At 38.6% G+C, this 24,340-nt stretch overlaps 1 protein-coding gene across 5 annotated transcripts in view; it reads left to right on the top strand.

Annotated features, from left to right (window-relative positions):
• Positions 1 to 24,340, top strand: part of VPS13C (vacuolar protein sorting 13 homolog C) — a 157,803-nt gene that overhangs the window by 52,644 nt on the left and 80,819 nt on the right. For all 5 annotated transcript variants that reach the window (XR_003095490.1, XM_014522744.2, XM_025211176.1 and 2 more), the window contains 17 exons: positions 551 to 677; positions 1,437 to 1,554; positions 4,410 to 4,539; positions 4,951 to 5,029; positions 5,818 to 5,960; positions 6,488 to 6,641; positions 7,663 to 7,739; positions 7,867 to 7,926; positions 10,793 to 10,952; positions 11,872 to 11,988; positions 14,076 to 14,179; positions 16,470 to 16,637; positions 18,000 to 18,304; positions 19,306 to 19,453; positions 20,164 to 20,272; positions 20,829 to 20,956; positions 22,965 to 23,118. Coding sequence is in view for 4 of the 5 variants with exons in the window: in XM_014522744.2 (XP_014378230.1) it covers positions 551 to 677; positions 1,437 to 1,554; positions 4,410 to 4,539; positions 4,951 to 5,029; positions 5,818 to 5,960; positions 6,488 to 6,641; positions 7,663 to 7,739; positions 7,867 to 7,926; positions 10,793 to 10,952; positions 11,872 to 11,988; positions 14,076 to 14,179; positions 16,470 to 16,637; positions 18,000 to 18,304; positions 19,306 to 19,453; positions 20,164 to 20,272; positions 20,829 to 20,956; positions 22,965 to 23,118 (2,281 nt within the window). In the remaining variant the exon portion in view is untranslated. The remainder of the gene's footprint in view (positions 1 to 550; positions 678 to 1,436; positions 1,555 to 4,409; positions 4,540 to 4,950; positions 5,030 to 5,817; positions 5,961 to 6,487; positions 6,642 to 7,662; positions 7,740 to 7,866; positions 7,927 to 10,792; positions 10,953 to 11,871; positions 11,989 to 14,075; positions 14,180 to 16,469; positions 16,638 to 17,999; positions 18,305 to 19,305; positions 19,454 to 20,163; positions 20,273 to 20,828; positions 20,957 to 22,964; positions 23,119 to 24,340) is intronic.

Here is a 24,340-nt window from a genome sequence, read left to right as displayed (position 1 = left end):
ATTTTTTTTTTCTTAATTATTTTTTAGAGAACCATAGTTTTCAGTCTTTCAAAAAAGAGTTGAATTTTCTGGGTTCATATTTTTCACTTAAATTGCTGTATGTCTGTGTTGCTTTAGTAAATTAGTAGTCATTTTTAATCAAACTAGAGCTTAGAGGATGTGTTAGATTGTGAAAGATATACTAATTCGTGGTATTTCTGTAAAATGGATGCTCTAAGTCCCTGTAAAGTTAAGAATGTTCTTTAAAGTTACAAATACCAAAATACATCTTAGTGAACTTAATGTGTTGCTGATGGAAGTGGAATATAGCTTTCATATTGTAATGTATTTGGAGTTGAGAGATGGTGCCATAGGAAACTCATCCATATTAAGGATCACTAGAACAAGCTTTGTTTATAGCAGACGGGTGAAGACCTACTTCTGAGGTAGTCAGATTGCAAACTACAAAAAAGGAAAGTCTTACTACTTCTAGCGTTCTGAAATATGCAAAACAATATATTGTATATGCTCTATACTGAAATTTAATTTTATTTCTTATCTGTTCAACCAGCTGACTAGTATAAATCAAGGTAGTAATCAAGCTTCCAGTTTTTCATCTTTAGAAGAGATTATGGACAAAGCTTACGACAAGTTTGATGTAGAAATCAAAAACGTGCAACTTCTCTTAAGCAGAGCAGGTATTAAAGTATGGTTCCTATCTAATCAAGCATTAAGTTAAAGATGTTTAATTTTGGTACTAGAAGATACTGTTGGGTGGGTTGATTTGTTTTGTTTTTTAAAGTAGCATAGTTAAAAGAAGAACAGAGCCAAAATTAGAGATGGAAAGTCATGGAATTTTTTTTGGTTTTTGTTTTTAGTATGCATCTTCTATGAACTGGCTGACCTGTTACCATACTGGTTCATTTAGGTGTTAAGAAGAATTTTTTAGTAAAATACCAATCCCCTACTCCCCTCCCCATCCCACTCTCTTTTAGATGGAGGTTTCACATGCTATTTAATTGAAGGACAGTATATATTGATCTGCATAGTTTGGCTTGGCTGCAAAAGTGTATATGCAGGTGCATAATGAAATTTAACATGGATGACTTATATTTTGGAAAATGTTTTGAGGTGCATACAAAACTTGATGTACTGAAATAGCACTTTTTAAATACTTTTATGACTAAAATCATATTGCTCATACTTCTGTAGTCTCCTTAATGAGATGTACCTTTTTAGCTTTGGATTAAGTTTGCTTCTGATAAGTAACATGGAACTGGAAGCTGTTCAGCTTATGAAATAATGGAGTTATTTGACTCTGTACAAGTGATACTCTAGTTTATTAGACAGGTTTTTAACATTGAATTAAATCTGTGTGATCTTTTAAATGATTTGTTATGTAGTTACAAAATGGAGTAGGTGAACATTTTAAATTAAGTGAATTATCTAATTTGTAGGTGAAGACTGGAAGAAGGCTAGATTTCAGCATCCATCCACTTTGCACATATTGCAGCCTATGGACATGCATGTGCAGTTGGCAAAAGCAATGGTGGAGAAAGACATCAGAATGGCCAAGTAATGTATCAGCACTAACAAAAGTTCTTGCTTAATTGTTTGACTTCTGGAGGAAAAACATGCCTTACTATATCATAATTTGTATTCAGTAATAGAGCTTGAATGTCCTTTTGCATGCTTTAAAGGAAGACTTTTTAGTTGGTAGGTATTTAAAGTTTTCACCTCGTGCTTTGTTTCAGTTGCCTTGAGCTTGGGTCTTCTCAGACTCATTACTTCCATATTTAAACTCAGCCTGAGATGGAGAACTAAAATTTCACTAAAAATGGTCCACTATTTCTTGGAACAAATTGAGTGGGGAAAAAAAATTAAGGCATATGTTAATTTATTACTGTTTTTTGGGAAGCTCGCTCATTCTTTGACTAGGAATTTAGCAGAACTAACCCCGGTATCAGCCAAGTGTTCCCTGTAAAAATCTTCCCAGAATTAGAAACTGTTCATAAATCAGTAAGCATGTGCTTAGCAGATGCTTGCTAGTCTAACTGCTTTGAGCATGTTGCATACTCACATTTTTCGTTGTCATCTGAATTCCATATGCAGTATACCCATTTAGCGACTGAGCGTACTCTATGCAGTGGCTGCAGGAGCTGAGCAAGGTTTTGCTAATGAGTGCCAAAAGCAAGCGTAGTACCAGGAAACAGAGCAGAAAGCATGTCTCTTGTGCTTTCAGTGTACCTTGCTGACATCCATGCAGAAAAGAGGAGTAGAAACCTGGTGTCAATACAAAAGGATGAGGAAGGATTAAGAGTGTGATAGAAATGAAGGGAAAGAAACCAGAGGTGGGAGCAGCAGTGAAATAATTAGGGAACTTGTACAAGTAGAAGCCAGGGGAATAATGAGAGCCAAAGATGGGAAGAAGACTCATTCTTCCTCTCTTAGAATTTGAAGTGTAACCTAGGACTCTGAGGTTTGTCATTCATCTGCCGTCACCAGAGTTGAGAGAACCACTGGCAGGTGTATATGTCTGTTCCCCTCTGGTGGATGATAGACACAAGAGTGGGGTTGTAGCAAGTTTAGTGTGTGAAGTTAGGTCAGACTCTGGTCGGCTGCCTTGGGCCTAGAGCAGTGATTCTCAGCCAGGGTGTCACTGCATCCTATGGTGCTTTGTGATCCTTTCAAGGGTGCTGTGGTATGCCACATTATTAGCACTGTTAGGTTTAACAAGATAAGCCCATAGATTTCAAATCAATAGTTGTGGTCTTTCTGAATTCTTTGCAACAGAAAAATGGTTCTTTTTTGTTCTTGTAGGCTGAAAAAGCACAAAAATGAAGAGCCGGCATTTCCATAGGTGTGCCTTGGGTCTAAAAGGGTTGAGAACCACTGGTGTAGAGCTGGAGCCAGCCGCTTTCAGTAGCTGCAGCATGTTCCTGAGTCCCACTGAAGCTGTGGATTTCTTGTTTGTTTGTTTTTTGTCTTTGGGAACCATGTGACAGTTTAAGTAACACTTGCTCTGCCCAGTTCTGTAGCCTTTGCTGCTCACGTATGGCAACAAGTTCAAAGAATAAACCTCTGGGATTTATAGCATTCAGTTCTTTCTGCTATGTTCTTTTCGTAGTCAGATTTACTCTTGAAGTAATTGACATCCCCCATCTAGGTTATCACTTGATGGTTACCACTTGCCTACAGTCCAGACTGATTTAGCTGGCTTTTTGTAGCTTTGTCTCTTTAATACATCTACTCCTAAGTGTTAGGGGTAGGCAGAATGGATTTGTTCATGTTTAACTATTTCATGTATTAAAATCTTTCTACAGTAAAAGTTCTGTTACGTGGCATCTCACAAGCTGGCATGCTCCACTAACCAGCATGCCGGCTTTGAAGATAAAGTGAAACTGGAAGTGCCCACTGGCGCTTCTGGATTTTCTGAGCCCCCATGACTCAGGGGGCAAAGCAGCCTGTGCTGCCGAGTCCCCACGGCCTGGGGGCATGATGGGCTGTGAGGAGCTGTGCAGGACCTGCTTCCTGGCCCCGCGGGAGGGGTGGCAATGCTGTGGAAGGGGTGGAAGGACGCCCCAGATGCGGCGTTCCTGGGGGATGCCGGGTAACAGAGCTCTTACTGTACTGAATTCAGACTTCCAAATCGGTAGATAAACATGCAATACTCTCTATTGTATATGACCTATTGCAGTGTGAGGAACATCTGACTTGGGATACTCCTGGATAGTCTCCTGCTGCAAGTACCACTTTCACATATCTGTTACACAGTACAAACTTCTCTGCTTTTCTGAGTAAAACATACAAACCTTGTGGCAGTGGAATGTGTTTAAATGCACAAGTAGTCTGGAATATGCTGGTTTTGTATGTTTATTCATATTTGATTTCCACACCCCTGCTCCAAAGCTAAGGTCAGCAGCACTCGGCTTTGGATTTCTGTACTGAGGAGGTGCACCCAGGTCTTGGGACAAAGGTTGTCCTATATACCTTTGTCATCCATACTGAAAGGCCAAAGGAAATGCATTTGACTAGGATGTTTGTGGTGAGAGAGTGGGAAAGTGGTTCTGATTAGAAAAATTTTGGAGGGCTAATCTTCCTCTGTCAAACAAGTAAAATGAAGAAATGAGCTATTACTGCATCTATATAGCATAAAATACCTGTTTGTTTGTTTGTTTGTTTGTTTGTTTGTTTGTTTGTTTGTTTGTTTGTTTGTTTGTTTTTAAACATATTACCATTAATTTTGAAGGCCTTCCAAAACGCTTAACACAGATGATATCTTTAAACTCTTGTTCTTAAAAAGTTAATCAAGTGTTTTAAAATAATTGAGGTACCTGCTGAAAAGCCGGTTGTGTTCAATGCTTAACTTCAGTCCCATTAAAATCTCTCTTCATATTGTATTTCTTTGTCATAATTTTATCTCTTTTCAGATTCAAAGTGTCAGGAGGACTTCCTTTGGTTCATGTGAGACTCTCTGACCAAAAGATCAAGATGGTTATTGATCTCGTTGATAGCATTCCATTGCCTCAGAAGTCAGCCTTGTCACTTCCAAGCACTAAGGTAAACTACTTAGAGCTAAAAGATGACAGTGGTGAACACTGAGGTTTGAGCACATTGAACTGGATGAAAGAAGATATTTGCAGATAACACAAGCCTGTAGGCTATATGGGAGAAAGTGGGAAGGAAAAGGAAGGGCAGACACTATCATATTCAGGTGGACTACTTTAGCTGTTGTCATCATGATGTGTAAGAACAGGTGAATGTATATCATTAACCATATTGAAGAAAGGTGAGAAACCTTTTTTGTCATGTCCTAACTTGGAAATGCAAGTTAATTTGACTACGTTCACTGTTCCAAGACAGTAAGTTAGAAGTGAGGTGGATCTCTTAATCAGAAAATTAAATATCATAAGGAAGGCTTATGAAGTTCAAATAGATCAGTGTCTGTAGTTGACAATCTTTTGTTTGTAGGCTCGTGCTATCCCCATTATTCTAGATGGAAGAAAAGGTTTGCTTGAGTCATCACTATTGTTAGATGCAGCAGAGTCGGGTAAGAAATTTTGATACCAGCTTCTAAATTTGTAAGACTTGAGGTAATGAAAGCAGTTACATTTAGTTGTTGCTGATTTCTGAAAGGACTGTAGTAGAAATTTTAATTTCATGAGTATCTAGAAATTTCAAAACTGAGGTTTTATTGAGATTGCTGGTAGCGAGCATGGGTACTAAGCTTGTCAATTTTAAACAACAGTAGAACCCAGATACTTCTCAGGGTTAGGTTTCTTATCCATCCTGTGAAGATGAACATCTGCGAACTAAATGGGAGTAGCTGAGGCACTCCAGCAGTCTGCTGTCGCATGTATTTCAAAGGGTATGACTGCCCAATCCAGGATGAGCTCCAGCTGTGTGTGGAAATGGTGCCCCCCTGAAGGAAAAACCACAACCAACTGGCTTCTTGGATCAAATAAAGCAGGTTGTGAAATGCACACACCTAGGTTTTATGATAACCACTTGTTTCTTCTGATCAGTTCATAGTATAAAAGCTATTTACAAATAAGTTTTTCTACTTTCAAGTCCAGAAATATATGAATAAATATATCAAGAGGTGAGTTCTCAGTCATTTCACAAGTGGGTTAATTTACACTTTTTTCACTTGCAATTAGCATACCAAGAAAATAACTTCAGAGAATGTCAAGAGGCAAATGACTGGTACAGACCAGACCATGTCAAGAGACAAAGTACAATTGACTGTTATAGATCAGTATGTTGCTTTATGGTATAGTGTTTTCTTCCTTTATTTTGTATGTGGATATTTCTTTTCTTGTACTTCTGTTTTAATAGACTCTGAAGAAGAATATTTTGATGTTGAAGATGGCTCCAAACCAATTGAAAGTGCTTTAATTAAAGGAGATGGAAAAAAAGATGAGCCTGAGGCTGTTAAAGAAGAGCTGACAGACCTTCAACTAAAGTTTGAAATTAAAGAGGCAAGCGCTTTAATTTTTCTTTAAATTTGTATTAATCCTGCTTTGTCTAAAGAAAATTTAAAAAAGTACTTTATGTATCGTCTAGTCTGATAGTAGTGTGTGGTGTTCATTATTTTGTATTTTTACATGCAGTACTTCTACCACTTGGTAAATGGCACCTTTTTACCTCAGTGCTGTATGTAGTTCAGCAGAATTCCAAAGTGGAGGATAATGTTGCAATGGAGAATATTTTTGTTTTTCTTGGGCAGGGGTGGGGGGTTGGTAACTGAAGCATTTGACCTTCTTTAAATTTCTGAAGGGAAAAATGGGTCTATTCTTTCTGCTTCAGGTAGTGTAGATTAGAGCAGTCCTCTCTTCCTTTTCAGACTCTGGTGCAATAATGCTATTTCTTAAAGCAAATAAGACCGCAAAGGTAGCTGGAGCTTCATTTTCCCCTTCTTGATTTGGAGGAAATAGAACATTAGATGTGAACAAATACTATTTGATAAGATGTCTTATTAGTAATTGTGCAATTCTTCCTCATTTAGGTAATTTTAGAACTTACCAGACAACAGAAAATAGAAGAAACTGTACTTCTATGTAACATAATGCATCTTGGAACAGAAACCACAGTCAGAACATACAGCTTAACAGCTGTTTCTTATTTGAAGAAAATCAGCTTGGATTGCTACGAAAATGGAGGTAATGAAAATGATAAAATAAAGAAGTAAAATACTGTCTGCTTAATAGCTATAATGATAACGTTTGAACCATAATAACTATTGTCATGTTCTAGAGAAGTGCAATTTTTTTTTGATAGCTAAGTTTGAGGCTTAGTCTTGCCTCCTTTTTTTTTTTTTTATGGCTGCAGTTTTGTAGGCACAGAAAACTACAGTTTTCCACATATAACTCTGGATGTGGTTTATGCCATTTAGACACCCATGTTATTTTTATCAGCTTATCTGGTAATCATGTAACTTAATGTTGCCTCAGTTGTAGGTAACATTACCCGTCTTCTGAATCTGTCCTTTAACATCAGACATGGATACAGATCTTAGAAAAATTAGTCACTTCACTTAGTCATGCATAGGAGCATGAACTAATATTTGTACACAGTGATATAGAGAGAGAAAAATCCATTCTTGATATTTATATTCAAAGATTTGTGTTTTTAGTTTTTTTATTTGAAATGGGTACATTGGAGGAGGGTGTAGCTGGGGGTGTGTGTGTGTGTGTGTGTGTGTGTGTGTGTGTGTGTGTGTGTGTGTACCTCTCCAAAACCTGTGCAACACAAACCAAAACAAAATAAACTCCTGAGGGTGTGTTCACTAGCTAGATGAACCTCTATTAACAGCTGAACATCTATTCATTTATCACTTTAAAAAACAAATAAGAAACTGAACAATTAAACTTATACTGAAAAGTGTCTATCATGTTTCCTCTGAGTCGAACACGTTTATTACTTGTTTATTTAAATCTAGTGTTCGTTCTTGAAATGAGGTTATTTTAATGGAAGCGACTGTCAGTATGAAGTCATAAAAGGACCCAATGGTGACATTTTTCATTGTTTGCTTAAAGAATCAACTAAGCACAGACACTAGTTCTTGGATATTGGAGCACCCCTCTGTCAGAACCATGATTTTGGAGACCTAATGGTTTGAAAAGAGGGCTTCAGTATTGTAAAAGCTGTATTTTCAGTATGCTCCTATTTGGCATGTTACAGGTAAAAAACAGCCTCTTCATCTGATTAGCTCTTCAGATCAACCTGGCCTAGACCTTCTAAAAGTGGAGTACATCAAGGTATGAGCTTCACGCTCGAGATGCATTCTGTTCAAAATGCAGTTTGTATAAGAGCAAACATTTTGTTGAAGTTACTGTCTCCATAATTAAACACTTATACCATGCTGTCATATTTATTTCCTTTCAGGCTGATATAACTGGTCCAGATTTTCAGACAACTTTTGATAACACTGAACAAACAATTCGGGTAAGTTGATTTGATTGATTGAATTACCCTTTACTTAGTTTGATTTGCAAGCTCTTCCTGATGAATGCTAAGGAGTGGCATGTATTAAGTTTCCTGAGCTGAGTGGAACCAAGTGGTTTAGCATGAGGTAGATTTCAGCCTAAGTTTAAAAAGGCACTTTCTCCCCAGTAAAGTTAAGGTCATGGAGCCTGGTAGGTACCATGTACTGTTATTTTCAGTAGGCATTAGATTGACTACAGGAATACAAGTCTTACTTATTCCTTGCTACACAACTGAGAACCCCATCAGATGCAGAGATTCTCAGTCCTGGCTGCCTATATGGCACAGCCAGGACAGAGAGCCCCGTCAGGTGCGAGACTCTTGGTCTCAGCTGCATGTGGTCCCTGCAGCTGGGAGCCCCCTCTGCAAAGGGGTTCTCAGTAGAGGTGTGCAAAGTGGGCTCTATTTGATTCAGATTCGGCCGGAATTGGGGACAGTGATTTGATTTCTTGATTTGGATTGCTGTCCCCGTTTTTGATTTGGCCAAATTTGAAGATTCGATGCTGATTCAGAGAATCAGTGATTGGGACAGACACAGCTTTAAACGTTTTTTCTACATGCTTTGAGGTACCAGGTGCAGCTTGCAATGCTGGGGCGCATGGAGCATCCCACAGGAGTGCGGGGGGGGGCCCTCCACATGCTCAGTGGTGAACCTGGAAGTGGATCGGAAGTATTTCGGGTCCACTTCTGGGTTTTGCCAGGGAGTAGGTTGGGCCCCCCCCCGTGCCTCCCCAGCTTGGTGATTGTCTGCAGGGGGAGTCCTGGTGCCCCCCCCCCCCCCCCCCCCCCCACCGCCACACACGCTGTGGGTGGGGGGGGGGGGGGGGCGGTGCCCTGTGCGCTTCCCAGTGGATCAGAAGTGCTTCTGGTCCACTTCTGGGTGTGCTGCTGAGCGCGCTGGGGAACCCCCCATGCTCCTATGGGATTCTCCATGCGCCCCAGCGAAAAAGCGATTTGGAGGGTTCTGATTTTGATTCGGATTCAGAGAGGGCCAAATCTCCACCGAATGGAATCGGGGACTGAAGCTGCGCGCAGCCCTAGTGCTCAAGCATGGGAGCCTGTCTTGCTGACTCAGTGAGACTCCAGGTTCAGGGTTGTCCTACACCAGCAATAAGGCATCATTGGAGCTAATGCTCAATCCCACAATTGTGCCTCCTGCCATGCATGTGTGGCATGGCAGGAGGCACACTTGCGTGGATCATGTATTAGATACAGTTGTGCCTTTATCTGCATGTGTAGAGGAGGCCTGAGATAACGTGGCCTAAAACAGGAAATCCAAGTTGGGCTTTTCCGTGATGTTGACTGTATTAATGAAGTATGCGTCTTACGGAGAATGCTGCTGTTGAAGCATTTTTTGTTATAGGCAGATATTAGGCTTACACGGTTTGTATTATTTTGATAGTTACTTTAGATGAATTTGGCTTCTGTAGATTGTAAGATGTTAAAATCATTAATAGCTTTGCGAATCCTTCACATAATTAAGATTTTAGTGTTACAGCTTCACAGGCCTTAATATGAGATTGGTAAGGTTAGTTAAGTTATGACCACAGTCAACTTAAAGGGCAATTCCTTGATTACCTTTCATTCCTTCCATCATTAAATTGGAAAAAGAGGTTAATGTTGGGAAATAGGGTAGAAAAGTAAATGTTTTGCCCTTTTTCTAAACATGAATTGGAGCCAGAGATTGATGTTGGCTGTTGAACAAAACTCAGATTTGAAATTTGAGGATTGTGTACATTACTTATTGATCTCAAGAAATTTAATGGAAACAATGTTTGGAAGGGTAGATAGTGATTTAAGATAATGAGTTGCAGAAGAAAACGGGTCAAGTGCAAATCAAACTCGGAGATGTTTAATCATTAAAAATGTGCATTTTGAACTCTGGTTGATCCAATTCATGCAAATTCTAAGCGCTAGAAAATGTTTGGGTTGTACTCTTATTTCAGAAGCCTGAAATGCTCCAAAGTGCTTATTGTACTTGATGCAGATTCACATACAGAACTTTGGAGGAAGGTGGCTGAGAAAAAAATCATATTGTTCTTGCACATTCTGCTACTTTCCCACCTAATTTTAATAAGCCTTTTCTAGACATTTGTCTGAGATTCGTTTGGGAATAGCATACATTTTTTAATCTGTGCAAGGGGTTGGACTAAATGAACTTCAGGGTGCCTTCCAGCTCTATGATTCTTCATGGAGTCGGTTTCTTCACGGTAAACTGACTGTTTTATTTCTGGAAAATGGTTATTGATGCAACAATCACTTTTCAGTATCCGATTAAAAAATAATTTGATGGGTATACAAGGTTCTTCGGGTAAATGTGATATCTTCTATTAGACCAACTAAATAGTTGGAAAACTTGTTCTTTGCAAGCTTTTGGGCACAAATACCCCTCTTCAGACATCTGACAGGTGTGGCATTTGAGTGATAAAGTGCAGGGCATCACTTGAAGTTGCCTGAGGCTTAAATTGGGCACAGAAGGGACTTATGCAGAGACTAAGGTTTTTGGGTGAGATGTTAGATGCCTCTCCATGCCCGAGAGAGAGTAGATACCCGTCACTTCAACATCCCAATTACCTAGTTGGACCTTCTCTGTGGGATCGGTGTAGGATAAGGCTTGTTCTATGCATTGCCCTTTGTGGATTGGAAAAGAGCCTTGTCCATTACTGCTAGTTTGGGTGAACTATGTATTTTTGGAGTTGTGGCATTCTTGAGAATGTGCTTGAAATTGATTTGTCCAGATCACATCAGACCCTTTAGTAACATGAACTATAGATTAACCTGTTCTGATTTGCCTTTTTATAATATGGAATCTTTTGATTTTTAATAGGTGGTCTTTTCGTCATTAAACCTTCTGCTCCATACACAAGCGCTTCTCTCTGCTCTCAACTTTCTAACAGATGTTGCTTCAAGCAGGCAGCATTCTAGTGATGAAGGACTGTCACAGATGCAAGGGCAAAAGCAACGCGAATATGTTAGCTTGAAGAAAGGTATAGGCTACAGTGTACAGTGTTGGCATCAATACCAAATTTATTGACTTGCATCATCCAACTGCAGTCTTTGCAAGCCACTGAGACAACCATTTCTCTCATCTTTGCATTAATACTAGAGAATTCAATACTTCAGGGCTCAGGGTCAAACTGTGCTGTCCCTATTTCTGGGACTGTTTCCACCCCAGCAGTGTAAAGTGAGTCCAGGGTTAGAACTTGCCTCTGCTTGATGTTTCTTCTGTCTCCATTTTAACAACATGGGCATTGTTTTGTGGGATGTGGTACCCGATGCTTTAACTAGTGAGCTGCGCTAACTAAAAGCTCCCACATGTCACATGCATCAGCATTGCCATGCATCCCTGTGCTAAAAAATGGTGGTGGGGCACTTTGACCTGAAGCTCATTGTGTGTGTTTCATTTCAGAGCGGCACACTACTATTTTTTCAGTGTGGAGATGCACGGTGATGCTGATGCACGCGATGTGGAAGGTAGCTGGAGTGCATCAATTTCTGTGTTCCAGCAGACCCAATTAACTCAATTTCCATTACATTGGAACAGGTTCCATTCATGTGTATAGGAGCCCAGAATTCCTAAGCTTTGCTTGGAAAAACCACAGTGGTGTTTGCTAATCTGACTGGGTGGAATATTCCTTGCTTTCCCAAATCTGGCAGTCTGTTTAACTCTGGCCATGTGATCAAGACCCATCACCTAGGCACCTGAGAGTTTTTGGTACCTTTGGAAGCACTAGCATATTTTTGAATCGCCTAGCATATTTTGAATCGCGTGCAATTTTCCAGTGCTTCAAAGAAGGGGGTGGGGAAGAAACAGAAGCCAAATAATACATTTAAGGGGTGGAGGAGGGCTAAATACTTAAGCATATAAAGAAAAGCTGCACTATTAACTACTTTCTTTTTTGCTAGCGACCCAAACCTCCAAGGATAAGGACATTTTTCACTTCAAGCTTTTTGCCAAGCTGGGTGCCTTTTGCGTAAACGTTTGTGATGAAAATAAAAACATTGCTGAAATAAAAATACAAGGTAATGGCTCCCTTACCTCACAAAAATTCTTGCTTTTGTTAAAGAATTAATGAAAAAACTGCTAGTCATTTAATAGATTATAAAGAATATCTTTAACTTCCCTATGAAGAATGGCCATTATTTTCCTCCTTTTTGTAAGACCTAGTTCTTAGGACCACAAATTCACCTCTCTCTCTCAGATTCTTATAACCTTCAATAGCATTTCATCCTTTGGCCAGAGTAACTATCTTTGCCAGTATCTTTCAGGTTATGCAATTAGTTGGATATCTTTTAGACTCTGTTTAGTATAAGCATAACTATTTTATATAGTCTTAGACTTGCTAGACATTGGGTACATCTACAAGTGCAATTAACATGATGCAAGCTCCAGAGCAGTTTGAGCCGGAGTAAATTGCTCCTGGGCGCAGCATTTACATGTGCACCCACAACAGCAGCATTTTGAGTCAGGATGAAGCAGGCCTCAGGCTGACGAGGTGCAATTTATGCCAAATTATTGACTATTTTACATGTGCATTTCAGCGAAGTAAATAGCTCCACTATAAGATAGTACTGCTGGGATAGTACTGTCTCACAGTGGAGTTGATTAGTTTACTGAGCCCTAATAATGGTGCATGTGTAGAAGGTGACACTTCACTACAAAGTAGACTAATTAGCTCTGGAATAAAGTGCACATGTAGATGCACCCACTGTCATGTAAAGATATTCTACAAAACAACCATTACAGTAGCGACCTTGTATTGATAGGAACATTATAAAGTCATATACAACTACATTTAAAAAAAAAATAGGGTAGTAGCATATTGTAGACAGCTTCCTCATTGTGTTACTTCTAGTTACTTAATTCAGCTGTGTGAAACCAGTAACTTTGATAAGTATAAAAGGTTAAAATTGGGGGAGAGGAGAAAAAAAGATTGAACTCTCTTATAGGCAACTGAACTTGGCATATTTAATTAGCACCCAAATATGTATATTCATGTTCTGTTTTCCTGGAAGTCTTCCTTTTAGTTGGAACTTCTCGTATTTCTGATTAGCTGTCAGTAATTTAAGGGTGCAAACAGATGTCACACTTGTGCCTCCATAAACGTTTTTATGGCAGCACAAGTTGCAAGCAAACAGATGTCCCCACCCCTTGTCATTCTCCAGTTGCCCAAAAATGTGTGAGAGCAAACCTAATCAAGGTTGATGACATTTTTATAAGGGAGAACATCTGTTCACTTACTGAGTGCTCTGGGAATTACTCCTGCAGTCTGCTGTCCCTCTCAACTCAGGTTGCATGTTTGAAGGCTCCCCTTCTTGAGGATCCATGGCCTGGGAATCCCCCACAGGGGATGCCTGGGGCATGGCACCCAGGGCTGTTGCTCTGAGAAGTGGGCCCCTTGAAGCCCCAGCAGTCTCAAGAGCCCCAGCCCTGTAGGACTGTAAGACAAGTGAAGTCTAATTCTAATGATCAGGTGGATCAGATGATGCTACAACAAAATGTCTGTCTGCCTACCCTAACAGATGAGGGACCTTTTATTTCAGTCTGACCATTATCACAGAATAGAGCAAAGGGGATTACTAATGGCTGGCTTGCTTGCTTGCTAGCAAATATCCAGCAATTAGTAATGAATGGTTATAAATGGCATACTAACAACTGAATATATTCACCAGGCTAGATGCAAATACTTTCACCCCAGTTTATCCATTTTTTAAAATTATTTTATTTTTCTTTTTTTAAAGAAATGCCATGGCAGATGGCATTTGAAGAAGTATAAATAGTTACCTCTTCCAGTTAGATTTCAGTGGTGATATAGTTTGGATATAAAACAGCATTTTTATGCCAAATTTTTTTTGTTTTTTTTAATTGTCTGCTTTCTCAAAAGGGGTTGCAGGATGCAAATGTCTTTCTATCTCAAAATTACTTACTTTGTTACATTTTAATAGCTGAAGTCACCCTTGGGGAAAATAGGGGTAATAATGTTACAGAAGGTAAATTCTGTTATCTCTTCTAAGATCTCCCCAAATTCCAGTCCCTTCTAATTTCAAACTACCAGACTACAATATTTCCGAAGTAGCTTGAATGGTAAATTCATATATATCTGTTGCAGGTCTTGACTCGTCTCTCTTTCTTCAGCCAAGTAACACTGTCTTTTTTGCCCGGCTTAAAGACATAATTGTCACAGATGTTGATTCAAGAACTATTCATAAAAAGGTATAATTCCTGGTAACAGATTTTTGTATGGTTTTATTTCTTTATTTGTATTTTGTGTAAAGTGTACAGAATCAAGCGAAAATAGTTAAGAACAAGCAAGTGAAACACTTGCAACTAGGCTTGGTAGAACTCAGTTTTTTAAAGTAACTTTTATGGATAATTTCAATACTTATTTTTAAGAATTAATTTAGATTTTTATCAATTACATTTTTCAAGATTGCTTGAAGTGAGGTGTGGGGGGTAGACGTTTAATGACATTATATTATTATTATAGTGCAGTTTAATTCCCTGCTATGACAAATATAACTAATGTAGGACTGCTGGCCGCTGAGCATCAGAGCTGCTATAAGTCCCAGCTCCAGCTGCCTCTAGCTCCCTCACTTTCTTGTCACTTCCTCTTCCTTTGTTCTCAGTCCCCTGGGGTTTCTGAGAGTTGCAGTCCAAACTACAAGCAGCATGGTTCTGTAGAACTGCTCTCCCTGCCTTCATGTACTCCATCAGCCATCATTTTTCTTGCATCCCCTTTCTATGTATTTCAGTTAACAATGGACATATTTTTGTTGGCCTGCAAGCGAAGTGAAATCAACATTAATTAGAGTTTACCTATTTTTTTTAATTTATTTTTATTTTTTTATTTATTTTAATTGAATCCTGGCAAGCCTAAATATAATGGGTAAATAAACTCATACAGCTTAAGTGTAAAAAGATGGCTGCATCACCCTTTGAAATGTAAGCTTAAGTACTTGAGTAAAAAGGTGCTTTCTGCTGTTTTAAATGTGCGTGTATTTACTTACTGTAAATTATAACAAATCAATACCCACAGATGATTCCAGGGAACTAATAATAATCAATTTTGTACTGAATAAAAATTCTAAGTTGAATAGCAAGCATAGACCAGAGGCAAGGACCAATAGGCAGATAATATAGTATAGATTCTTATTTTAAAATCTGATTTCTAGAACCAGGTTTGGAATATTGCATGTGATGCATATACCTGATTTCAGATAAGTGAATATCACGAGCACTTTGAAAAAGAGGTTTGTAGTATTAAATTGCCCTCTAAATTTCCATGTAGTGAGAAACATGAGAAGAAAGCGAATGGTTTTTTGGCTTACAAATGGGAGCATTTAATGAAATACAGGAAGCGTTAGGTTGTCTTAGTTTTTCTACACATTTACTTGTTAGTATTGGATCAAATTATTGCAGTTATGACCTACTGACAACAGTTCTAGTTTTCAAATTGAAGATTTAAAATCAGTTCATTGCAAGTAATGCAAATAGTCTCTCAGAGAAATGAAGTTTTTTTACGATTCTGCAATAAATAAGCAAAAAGGGAAAAAAATCAGGTGTTATTGATTGCATCAGTTGCTTAATGTTGGTTATATTTTGCTCAATAGAGAATGTATATGTATTAAAAGATAAAATTACTTCCTGGTTTTGTACCTAAGAATGAGAATTTGGTCATGTGAAAGTCCTTTTCAGTACCAGATTAATGAAGGCTGGGATTCAGGAGACGGAAAAATAGAGGAATCATGCATGGAATCGGGTGTAGGGATCATATTTTGCATGCAGCTGTTAGCCTTGTGCTACATGCATAGATAAATCAAGAAAAAAAGGTTGTACATGGATTGCAGAAAATATGGAATAATAATAAATAACTTGCATCTCTCAAGTTACTATCAAACTGGAAAGGCATTCCTTATTGAGTTCTGTGTTCATGCCAGGTTGTGGTATTTAAACAAACAGTGTACAATTTTTCCATGATTGTACATCTGAAATGTTTTAAAGAAATGCTTTCAATTTTTTAACCTTAATTTTGAGGAATTTCTAATTGAACAACTGATTGTATTATATACCTGGAAATGTACCTTTATTTCAATAAAGGCTCTTCAGTTTTGGTTAGATTATGAAAAATGTCAATAGACTTCAGAATGGACACTCTTAGCTTGGCTTGACTTCATTATTTGAAACAGTTGTTGATTGCATTCATATGCTAAAGTCATGTATTCATTAAAGAAGCTATATAGCTTTTGCAAGGATTTGGACTACTACAAATTTCTGGCTATAAAGATAAATTTGAGAATTGATTAGATATTTGAAAAATATGTACAACTACTTAAGCCACAAATAAATGTAGAAAGAGTATTCTTTTGGTACTTAACACTTTGGACTCCTCATATTTAGTTTACTTGCTTTCCTTCATAAGCCTCCAGCAGACTGTTTTTAAAGAAAGTTAATAACTTTATTTTCTACTAGAATGCTGGTTTCAAATACTGTAAATCTCTTTCAGGCTGTCTCTATTGTAGGAGATGAAGTTTTCAGTTTCAACTTGTCATTATATCCATATGCTACTAAGAAAGAAGCCTATGTTGATATGTCCAAAGTAGATGGTATTATCTCTCTGAAAGTAGGCTGCATCCAGATAGTTTATCTTCATAAATTTCTCACATCGCTTCTGGTAAGATTTGCTGTTTGTTTATGCTACATGGCTAAATTAGCCTTCTTTGTGTACATCCTCTTCATACAAGCCACTGAAAACTTGGTGTCCATTACAGAAGAATAGACTTGATTCTTACTGTATACCAGTAGGAATTTGAATGATTGAAGCATTTCTATTAATTTCTGCTTGCTTAAATTTCAAAAGATAATACTGATTTTTATGAGTTTGAATTCCTGTTTACTAGGGGAAACACTTGCTGTTTGTGTACTGCCTCAGTTACTGTGTAGAACTAGAAATCAGCACAAACATACGGAAACCAGCATTAAAAATGTTCTCAATTGTCACAGTTGGTTGTTACTCTTCTCATGACCTACAATTCATGAGACCTAATTTTCCTCCTTTTTATTCCTAAGTCCTATGAAGTATTTATTTTATAGGTATTTGCAGCTTACACTTCCATTTCATACAAAGCTTTTATAAAGTAAGTGCTTCTACCTAGTAGACAGAACTCAAACTTTTAAGTAGAATTTATAGCACACACCTGTGCTTCATGTTTCAAAACTGTATCTGACATTTTGGCTACTTACACAGAAGAAAGAATTAAGAATGTTGTAGAACTGTGTTTGAAGGCACTACTGCTGAATGATTAAAGAATTAAATTGGCCAGAAGTTCCACTTGCTTACACACCACACTCCTTTCTGTGTTGTAGTGATTTCTGAAGGGTACATAGGCATTTTAAAGTATTCATGTTCTGTTTTAACTAAAGCACTGCATGATGACCTTTAAAAACAAACAGACAAACCAAAAAACCCCCAAAGCCCACCAAGAAACAAAATACTAGTTTAAATTAGCTCCTGGTATTTTTAATGCTGAATGCCCAAAGAAGATGGAAGTTATTAGTTTATTATACTTTAGGTCTGAGCTAGGATTCAAGTCTTCCAAAGATGTTTTAATAGTCAGCTTGCAATTGAATAAATGAGAATTTAGTAGTCCAAATTGATTAAATGCCTTTGAAATCATATCCCTCAACTCCATTCATAGTTGAAAGATCAGTTTCCACAGTTGAACTATATTGTGGAATATTGTAGTGGATGTTCTTCTTTGTGGGGCCTTAAAAAGGCAGAGGGGGAGAAGGGAAAAAGCTCACACCTCTAAGAAGTAAATGACAGCATAATTACAAACCAAATATAAATTCAGTTATGTCCAATAATATAAAATTCCAATTGGTACCTTTTTGCCTGCCTGACGGAGGTTATCTCCTTTCTCTTCAAATGTTTTCTTGATGTAGGATAAGTAAGACCAGAAAACGTAGCCGTTCTTTATTCTTGACTGCTAACAGCTTTATTTTTCCCTTTTCTCTCTCTTTTTTTGATTTGTAGAACTTCCTGAGCAATTTCCAAACAGCAAAGGAGGCACTGAGTGCTGCTACAGTCCACGCTGCAGAAAAGGCTGCAACCAGTGTGAAAGGCCTGGCTCAGAGGAGTTTCCGCCTTTCAGTGGACATTGATTTAAAAGCTCCAGTTATAGTCATACCTCAGTCTTCAGTGTCCCATAATGCTATAGTAGTAGACCTTGGTTTGATCAGAGTACAAAACAAGTTTAACTTGGTATCTGTGGAAGATGCTTTACTCCCTCCAGTTGTTGATGAAATGTGTGTGCAGTTCACAAAGCTCAAGGTGTCTCGGTACGTTTTGCTATTTTAAGTTTTAACAGAACAGTCAACAGTTTGTCTAAGCACTTTGTGGCAGTACATGAAAATGTGTTGCTGTGTGGGCCTAAAGGAATTCCAGTCCCTTGCCTGGAGTGCTAGGGTCACCTCCAAAGGCAAGCTCTCCAGTCAGGGGTGTAATTGGGAGCTGCTTCTTCTATCCCCCTGACCCTGAGGGATCTTAGGATAGAGGGTAGGATGTCAATGATTGTGGTAGCAGGGGCAAAGAACTGTTTTCCTTGCCCCTGCCAAGCTCATCTTGTGCTGCAGCCAAAGCCCAGCTCTTGCTAGGGGACTTTCAGTGGTGGCAGGAACGCCCCTGCCCCTTTTCACCCTCCTGCCAGACCTAGGATTACTCAGGTGACCAAAGGACCACATGCCCTGCAGGTTCCCTGACAGCCTGCTGCTGGAGGCTATCAGGGAGGGAAACATCCACTCTCCATTCCTCCCTCCCTGCTGAGGAGGGTGGAGAGGAAGAACAGAGGATTGGGATGCTGGGGATCCTAGAGACCCCTATTTTCCTATAGTGCTATATATAACTATACATTTAAGGCCCTACTAAGAAGATTGTCTAATCTGAAAATACCATGAAATCATTTTTGTAGCGCTACAAACAGCTTAAAGGGCTGTATGTTCCCTTTTTATATCACTACAAAGATGTATATATTTAATTCTACAGATAAGATACCTTTCCATGGCCTAATTTGCTTCCCAAAGGTTATATGACTTGACTTCTCTGATTTAGTATTGTGTGTGATGGAACCAAATATTAGTCACAGTCTTACATGCACCTTTCAAATTAAGTTACCTTTCATCTTGAAACTCATTTAAATACAGATGTTGACTGTATAGAAACGTATCTGCATTTTCCTAATTCTTTTTATTTTCCTTAGCAAATTGTGTATGTTCTTGGGGATTTTTAAATATAATGACATGTTTTAATAGTTCTGTTTCAAATTTTGTTTGGTCTTTGTTAGGACAAGTGTACAGCCAGGTTTTCCACATTCTGACATTCAGATACTTCATCCTATCAACCTGAATCTGATTGTGAATCGAAACTTAGCTGCAGCTTGGTATCATACAATTCCCATGTTGGAAATCAAAGGGTGTCTTGATATCTTGAATGTAAGTATTTATTTAAAAATAAAATCTAACTAGTAATAGTGAACACAATGATGATTTTTATGTTGCTTTGCTTTTAGGCACAGATGGAACACTGTGTAATTCTGTTGAAACCTAATGAGTTGTTCCATGTGTACGGAGAAGGATTAGTGTTTCTGTGTAAATGTCAGGAAAGAATGACTTGGAGTTTCATTAAAATTTCAGGTTGGTTAGGGGCAAACAACACTTCTTGCATTGTTACCTTTAGAGGAGATTGAAGTAAATAGGCATAATTGTCTTTTGTTGAAAGAATACAGCAAAACAAAAGAAAATACTATGATAAGCAATTTAGAATGTATTTCCTTTGTAGGAAAGCCACATGAGCTTTAAGTCTTTTAGAAATAAAATGCTGGAAGTAAAAACACATCTCATTTATTTCTAGCCAGGTTTTTAGGTTTTTTTTCATGGTTCTAAGGGTCATAACCTGCTAGGTGGCATAGGTTTCCTTTCTATGGAGCACATATCAAGACTTGTAAGGACTATAATGAAACCTGGATTGTGATGTTTGACTTTTTGTTAGTTTGTTTGTTTTTGGTGTTGATGATTGTGATACATGGTAGATAACAGGCTAGAATATTCTGGCCATAAATGCTGCTTTCCTATATTAATTTTTGAATACTTTAAGGACCTGATAATGCATGATCTGCTGAAAAAAATTAACTACTTCTTCATAGGTTATTATAAGTCAGGAAGATTTGAATGTTTTGCTGAAGGTACTGACAGAAAACCTTGGTGAAGCAGATGATAAGTTAAATGAAACAAAAACAGTAGTGCAAAAGGAAGGTAGGAAAGATTTCTGTTTTGTCTAAACTATAAAAAGAGTATTTATTTTCAATTAAACTTCAGTAGAAGTAAAGAGATTTAAAAAGCAAGATTAATTACTCAGTGTTTGTATACATCTCTTGTACTATCTAAGAGAACATATTCTATTGGGGGTTTGTGCTTTTTTTTTTTTTTTTTTTTATTTTATTTTTATATAACCTCTATTCACATTGTTTTATATTTGGTTGTCTGAAAGTAAAAATATGAGAAGCAGCAGTTGGTAATTTTTAACTAAAAATTTACACTGAGTTAGGGAATCATTCAACTGGTGAAGTTGTTTTACTCCTAGAATATAGATACCTATAATGGTTCTATTACTGACTCCATTTCAAGGTCCACCATTGGAAAAAATAAGTTACCTTCTGCTATTTAGTGCTATCAATGCCAATTTTAAAAAGCTATATATAAAATTGCTCTTATAAAATGCAATTTTATAATATAGCAATAAAATGACTATTTTTGTACTATATGAATTGTTTAGTAATATTTCTTTGAAACTATCATTTGCAAATGGCAGGAAAAACTAGAAGAACTGAGACCACAGTGTCAACACAGAGCACTCCAGAAGAAACTTTGCCTGGTACAGCAGAAGTAGCATTACATGAAGATGTTACCAATGTATTGCTTAATTTTGAAATAAAAAAGGTATGCATCTCGGTGTAAAGATTTGCTTAACTCTGTGGACCAGAAGTTGCAAAGCGGCTATATCGGGTTACATCAACTAACACAGATTAGCCATGAAGCCCACATACTTGATTTTCAGTAAGGATATCTGTGCTGGGTAGGGATGGCATTAATGGCCTTCACAGGTTCCATTCATTCAAGTAGAGCAAGTCTTTTGTTGCATAATAGCATGTTTTACTTAATTTTGTCACAAAAAGAAAAATAATGTAGAATGAGAGCACGGACTAATTTAGAGGTAGCTACAACCTTTTCCCCAAGCAAAATATTATTGAAATCATGTACAGTCATGCATAATAGATGCATGAGAACTTGGTGGAAAAAATTGTTCTTTCTTCCTTGAGGATGGATATTTATGGTATTTGTACAAAATGCTGAGATTACTTCCTTCTGGAGAACAAATCTTGTCACTTTCCTAGGTGAACATGGATGCAACTACCCCAAAAAGGAGTAATTCTATGTAGGCTGTTAAAGTGAAATATAATTTCTTCTCTCCAAAGGAGAAAAGAGCCTTTTCAATGCTGGCTTCTTTTGCTCTTTTGGAAATTAAAATGGGGTTATACAGGTTTAGACCCCAAGTTGTCACTTACTTTTGAGAGAGCGGGATCTCCTCAGATCTGTAATAAGGTGTATGCTTCCCAGGACACTTTTTTTTTTTTTTATTTTGGCTTTAGTCCCATCAAATTTGAGTAATTTCAGGGCTATGGTCATTTAAGCTAACTACAGACATTCAAAAAGCTCCAGGATAATTGGATTCAAGGCAGCCAGGCCCCTGCAGTGGCCTGTACTAGTAACTGGGGGGCGATAGAACGTTTCTCCCAGCTGCGGGCCACTGTCGAAGGCACCCAAATGCAGCTGAGCAGGGCCCAGCCTTACTTGGCTGCCCAGCACATGCCTCTAAACCCTTGCAGTCCCTGGTAGCACCTGGCTAGAGGTCTGATGCTGGGGTAGGGGAGAGGGTGGGTTACCCCTTCCACCCTTTTTCTTCCTCAGCTGACTTGAAGAGTAATAATGCTCTGGCTAGGGAGGTCCTGGCAGTCCTGGCGGGATTCCACAGGGGTGTTACAGATCCTCCTCTGCTGGAGCAGACAGGACAGCCCAAGGCTGCAAAGCATCGTGGGAGGCCCGGGGACTGAGTTAATTTGAATGGGGTGGGGGCAGGTGGGAAGCTGGGACAGAAGTTCCATAAACCGGTTTAACCTAAATCAGTTCAGTCTGATACTGCACCCAACCAGGCTTATCTTAAAACAGTTTTGGCCATTTTTAAAGCGGCTTAAGCGCACTGAACTTCTGTTCTGTTACAGGTTTAAATCAGATTCTGATCATCTTGAATTGGTTGATGTGTAACTTCTGCCCATAGCCTTACAGCCCCTGATCAAGGTCCCCATTATATTAGACTTGTGGAACTTAGGCTGAATTTCCAGAGTAATGGCTGTAATAGTTGTTGTTGCCCCTTGATAGTTTTCTCAGTTGTTGAATTTAAGACTGATGTAGGCCTTCCTGCGCTTTATGAGTGCCTCAGTGCACCCAACCAGGGGCTAGGCGCTTTTTGCCCGTGTCAGTGAACCAGTGTTCTATTCTAGATTAGTGATGGTTCTCTTTGCCCCAGGGGCTGTTGTTTTGTTGAGGAGTATTTGTTCAGCAGAGTGAAATCTCTACTTAGTAGCTAACTTAAAGTATCTTTTAAGACGGGGATTCATTGTGTGTGTCAGATAAAAGGATAACAAAGATTTTTCTTCGATTTATTGTTACAGACTTGTGGTAAACCTATTTTTGTGGAGTGAATTAAATTTAAAGACACTGACTTGAAACAGGGTTGGCAAAGTACCTGTAGAAAATCATGGGCATAGACCTGTTTGAAGGAAAGGAGCAAGGCATTAAGGCTGGCATTGCTGGTTGGGGAATATTGAGAGCGTCTTAATTTACTGGACTATAGTAAACTTTTTTTTTTTTTTCTTCCCTTCCCTACAAGGTTGTAGTAAACTTGATGAAACAGGGGCAGAAGGGGCCTCCTTTACATACCTTGACTGTACTACAGCTTGGAACTGAAACAAGAATTAGAAACCATGATTTGACTGCAACAGCATATCTGAGGAAAATCATTACGAAGTGCCTTGAATTTACTGGTAAAGTCATTATAGCTTGACACTTACAATTCAGTTGAATGACTACCTAACTTGTGAACTGAAGTTTTACTGCTGAAATATAGATACCTGTAATGGTTCGATCACTGACTCCATTTGCAAGATTCGCCATTGAAGAAAAGTTACCTTCTGCTATCTAGTGCTGTACATAGCAGGCTAGTGCAGCTGTAAGGTGTCACAACTGAGCACTAAATGCATAAATTGGTTACTGCAAGAATATTAATTTAATGATTCTACCCCAGTGTAATGGTATTATAAGAGATGATGGTTGTTACTTAAAATACTGTTTTTACTGCTGGAATTGCTTTATTGAGTTCACTGCAAGCAATTGATTTATTCTATCCAAGTCAGTGTAGATCAACCTGGAGTTATCACATTGCAAAATACTTGTCCAGATTGAGTGTGCTGACAGAAGTGATGTTTTGTTGCACGATCGGCCACTGAAAGCGTTCTACAGCTGCACACTGACAGAAGTTCATGGCTGTAAAGTGCTTGAAAAAGTGCCCAATCACGTGACAAATGAACCCTCGTTAAATGAAAGTCCAAAGCAGAATGCCTTCACTAACTTCTGTTAGTGCAGACCAAGAGCAGAGCTGGGCTAAAGCAGCCCAGTCCCATCCCTAGTGCTGTCTTCACAATGGAAAGGGGGGAGGGAGTTTGTCTGGGCTTTGTCCAGTCCCAAGCAGGGGGGCTGCAATCGTCCCCTGGCAGCACAGGCTGAGTAAACCCCAGAATGGACCTCGCTCCCCTTCCTTCTCCCCTTCCCATCCTGAGTCAGCAACAGAGCTGGGGGGGAGGGTGGGGTGCTAGGGCAAGAGGCTGAAGACATGTAGCCTCTCTTGCTCAACCAGCTCCAAAATGGAGCTCCATGCTCCAACCTCCTGATTCAACAGTGAGCATCTGTTGGGTCAGGAGGGTTGGTCTAACTCAGTGGGTATCTGTCAAGCACCATGAGTTAGACTGGGGAGCTGCAAGTCTGTCAGCACCCGAAGTGGAGTAAATAGCCCATAAACTGTAATTCAGACTGTTGCCCTATAGTAGAGGTTTGCATGCACTTTCCTCTAGTTTGAGTTTAAGCATAACTTATGTTGAGAAAAATTTGTGTGGGTGTGTTAGAGGCAAAACTTTAACTATTGCTTGAGGAAACAATGAAAAACAAGCCTTCAGTCATGCATTTAATTACATAAGCTTTTTGCGCAATTAA

This window comes from Alligator sinensis, unplaced genomic scaffold (assembly GCF_000455745.1).
Source record: "Alligator sinensis unplaced genomic scaffold, ASM45574v1 scaffold291_1, whole genome shotgun sequence".
Taxonomy (NCBI): domain Eukaryota; kingdom Metazoa; phylum Chordata; order Crocodylia; family Alligatoridae; genus Alligator; species Alligator sinensis.
Note: the sequence above shows the minus strand (reverse complement) of the source record. Positions and strands in the feature narration are given on the sequence as shown.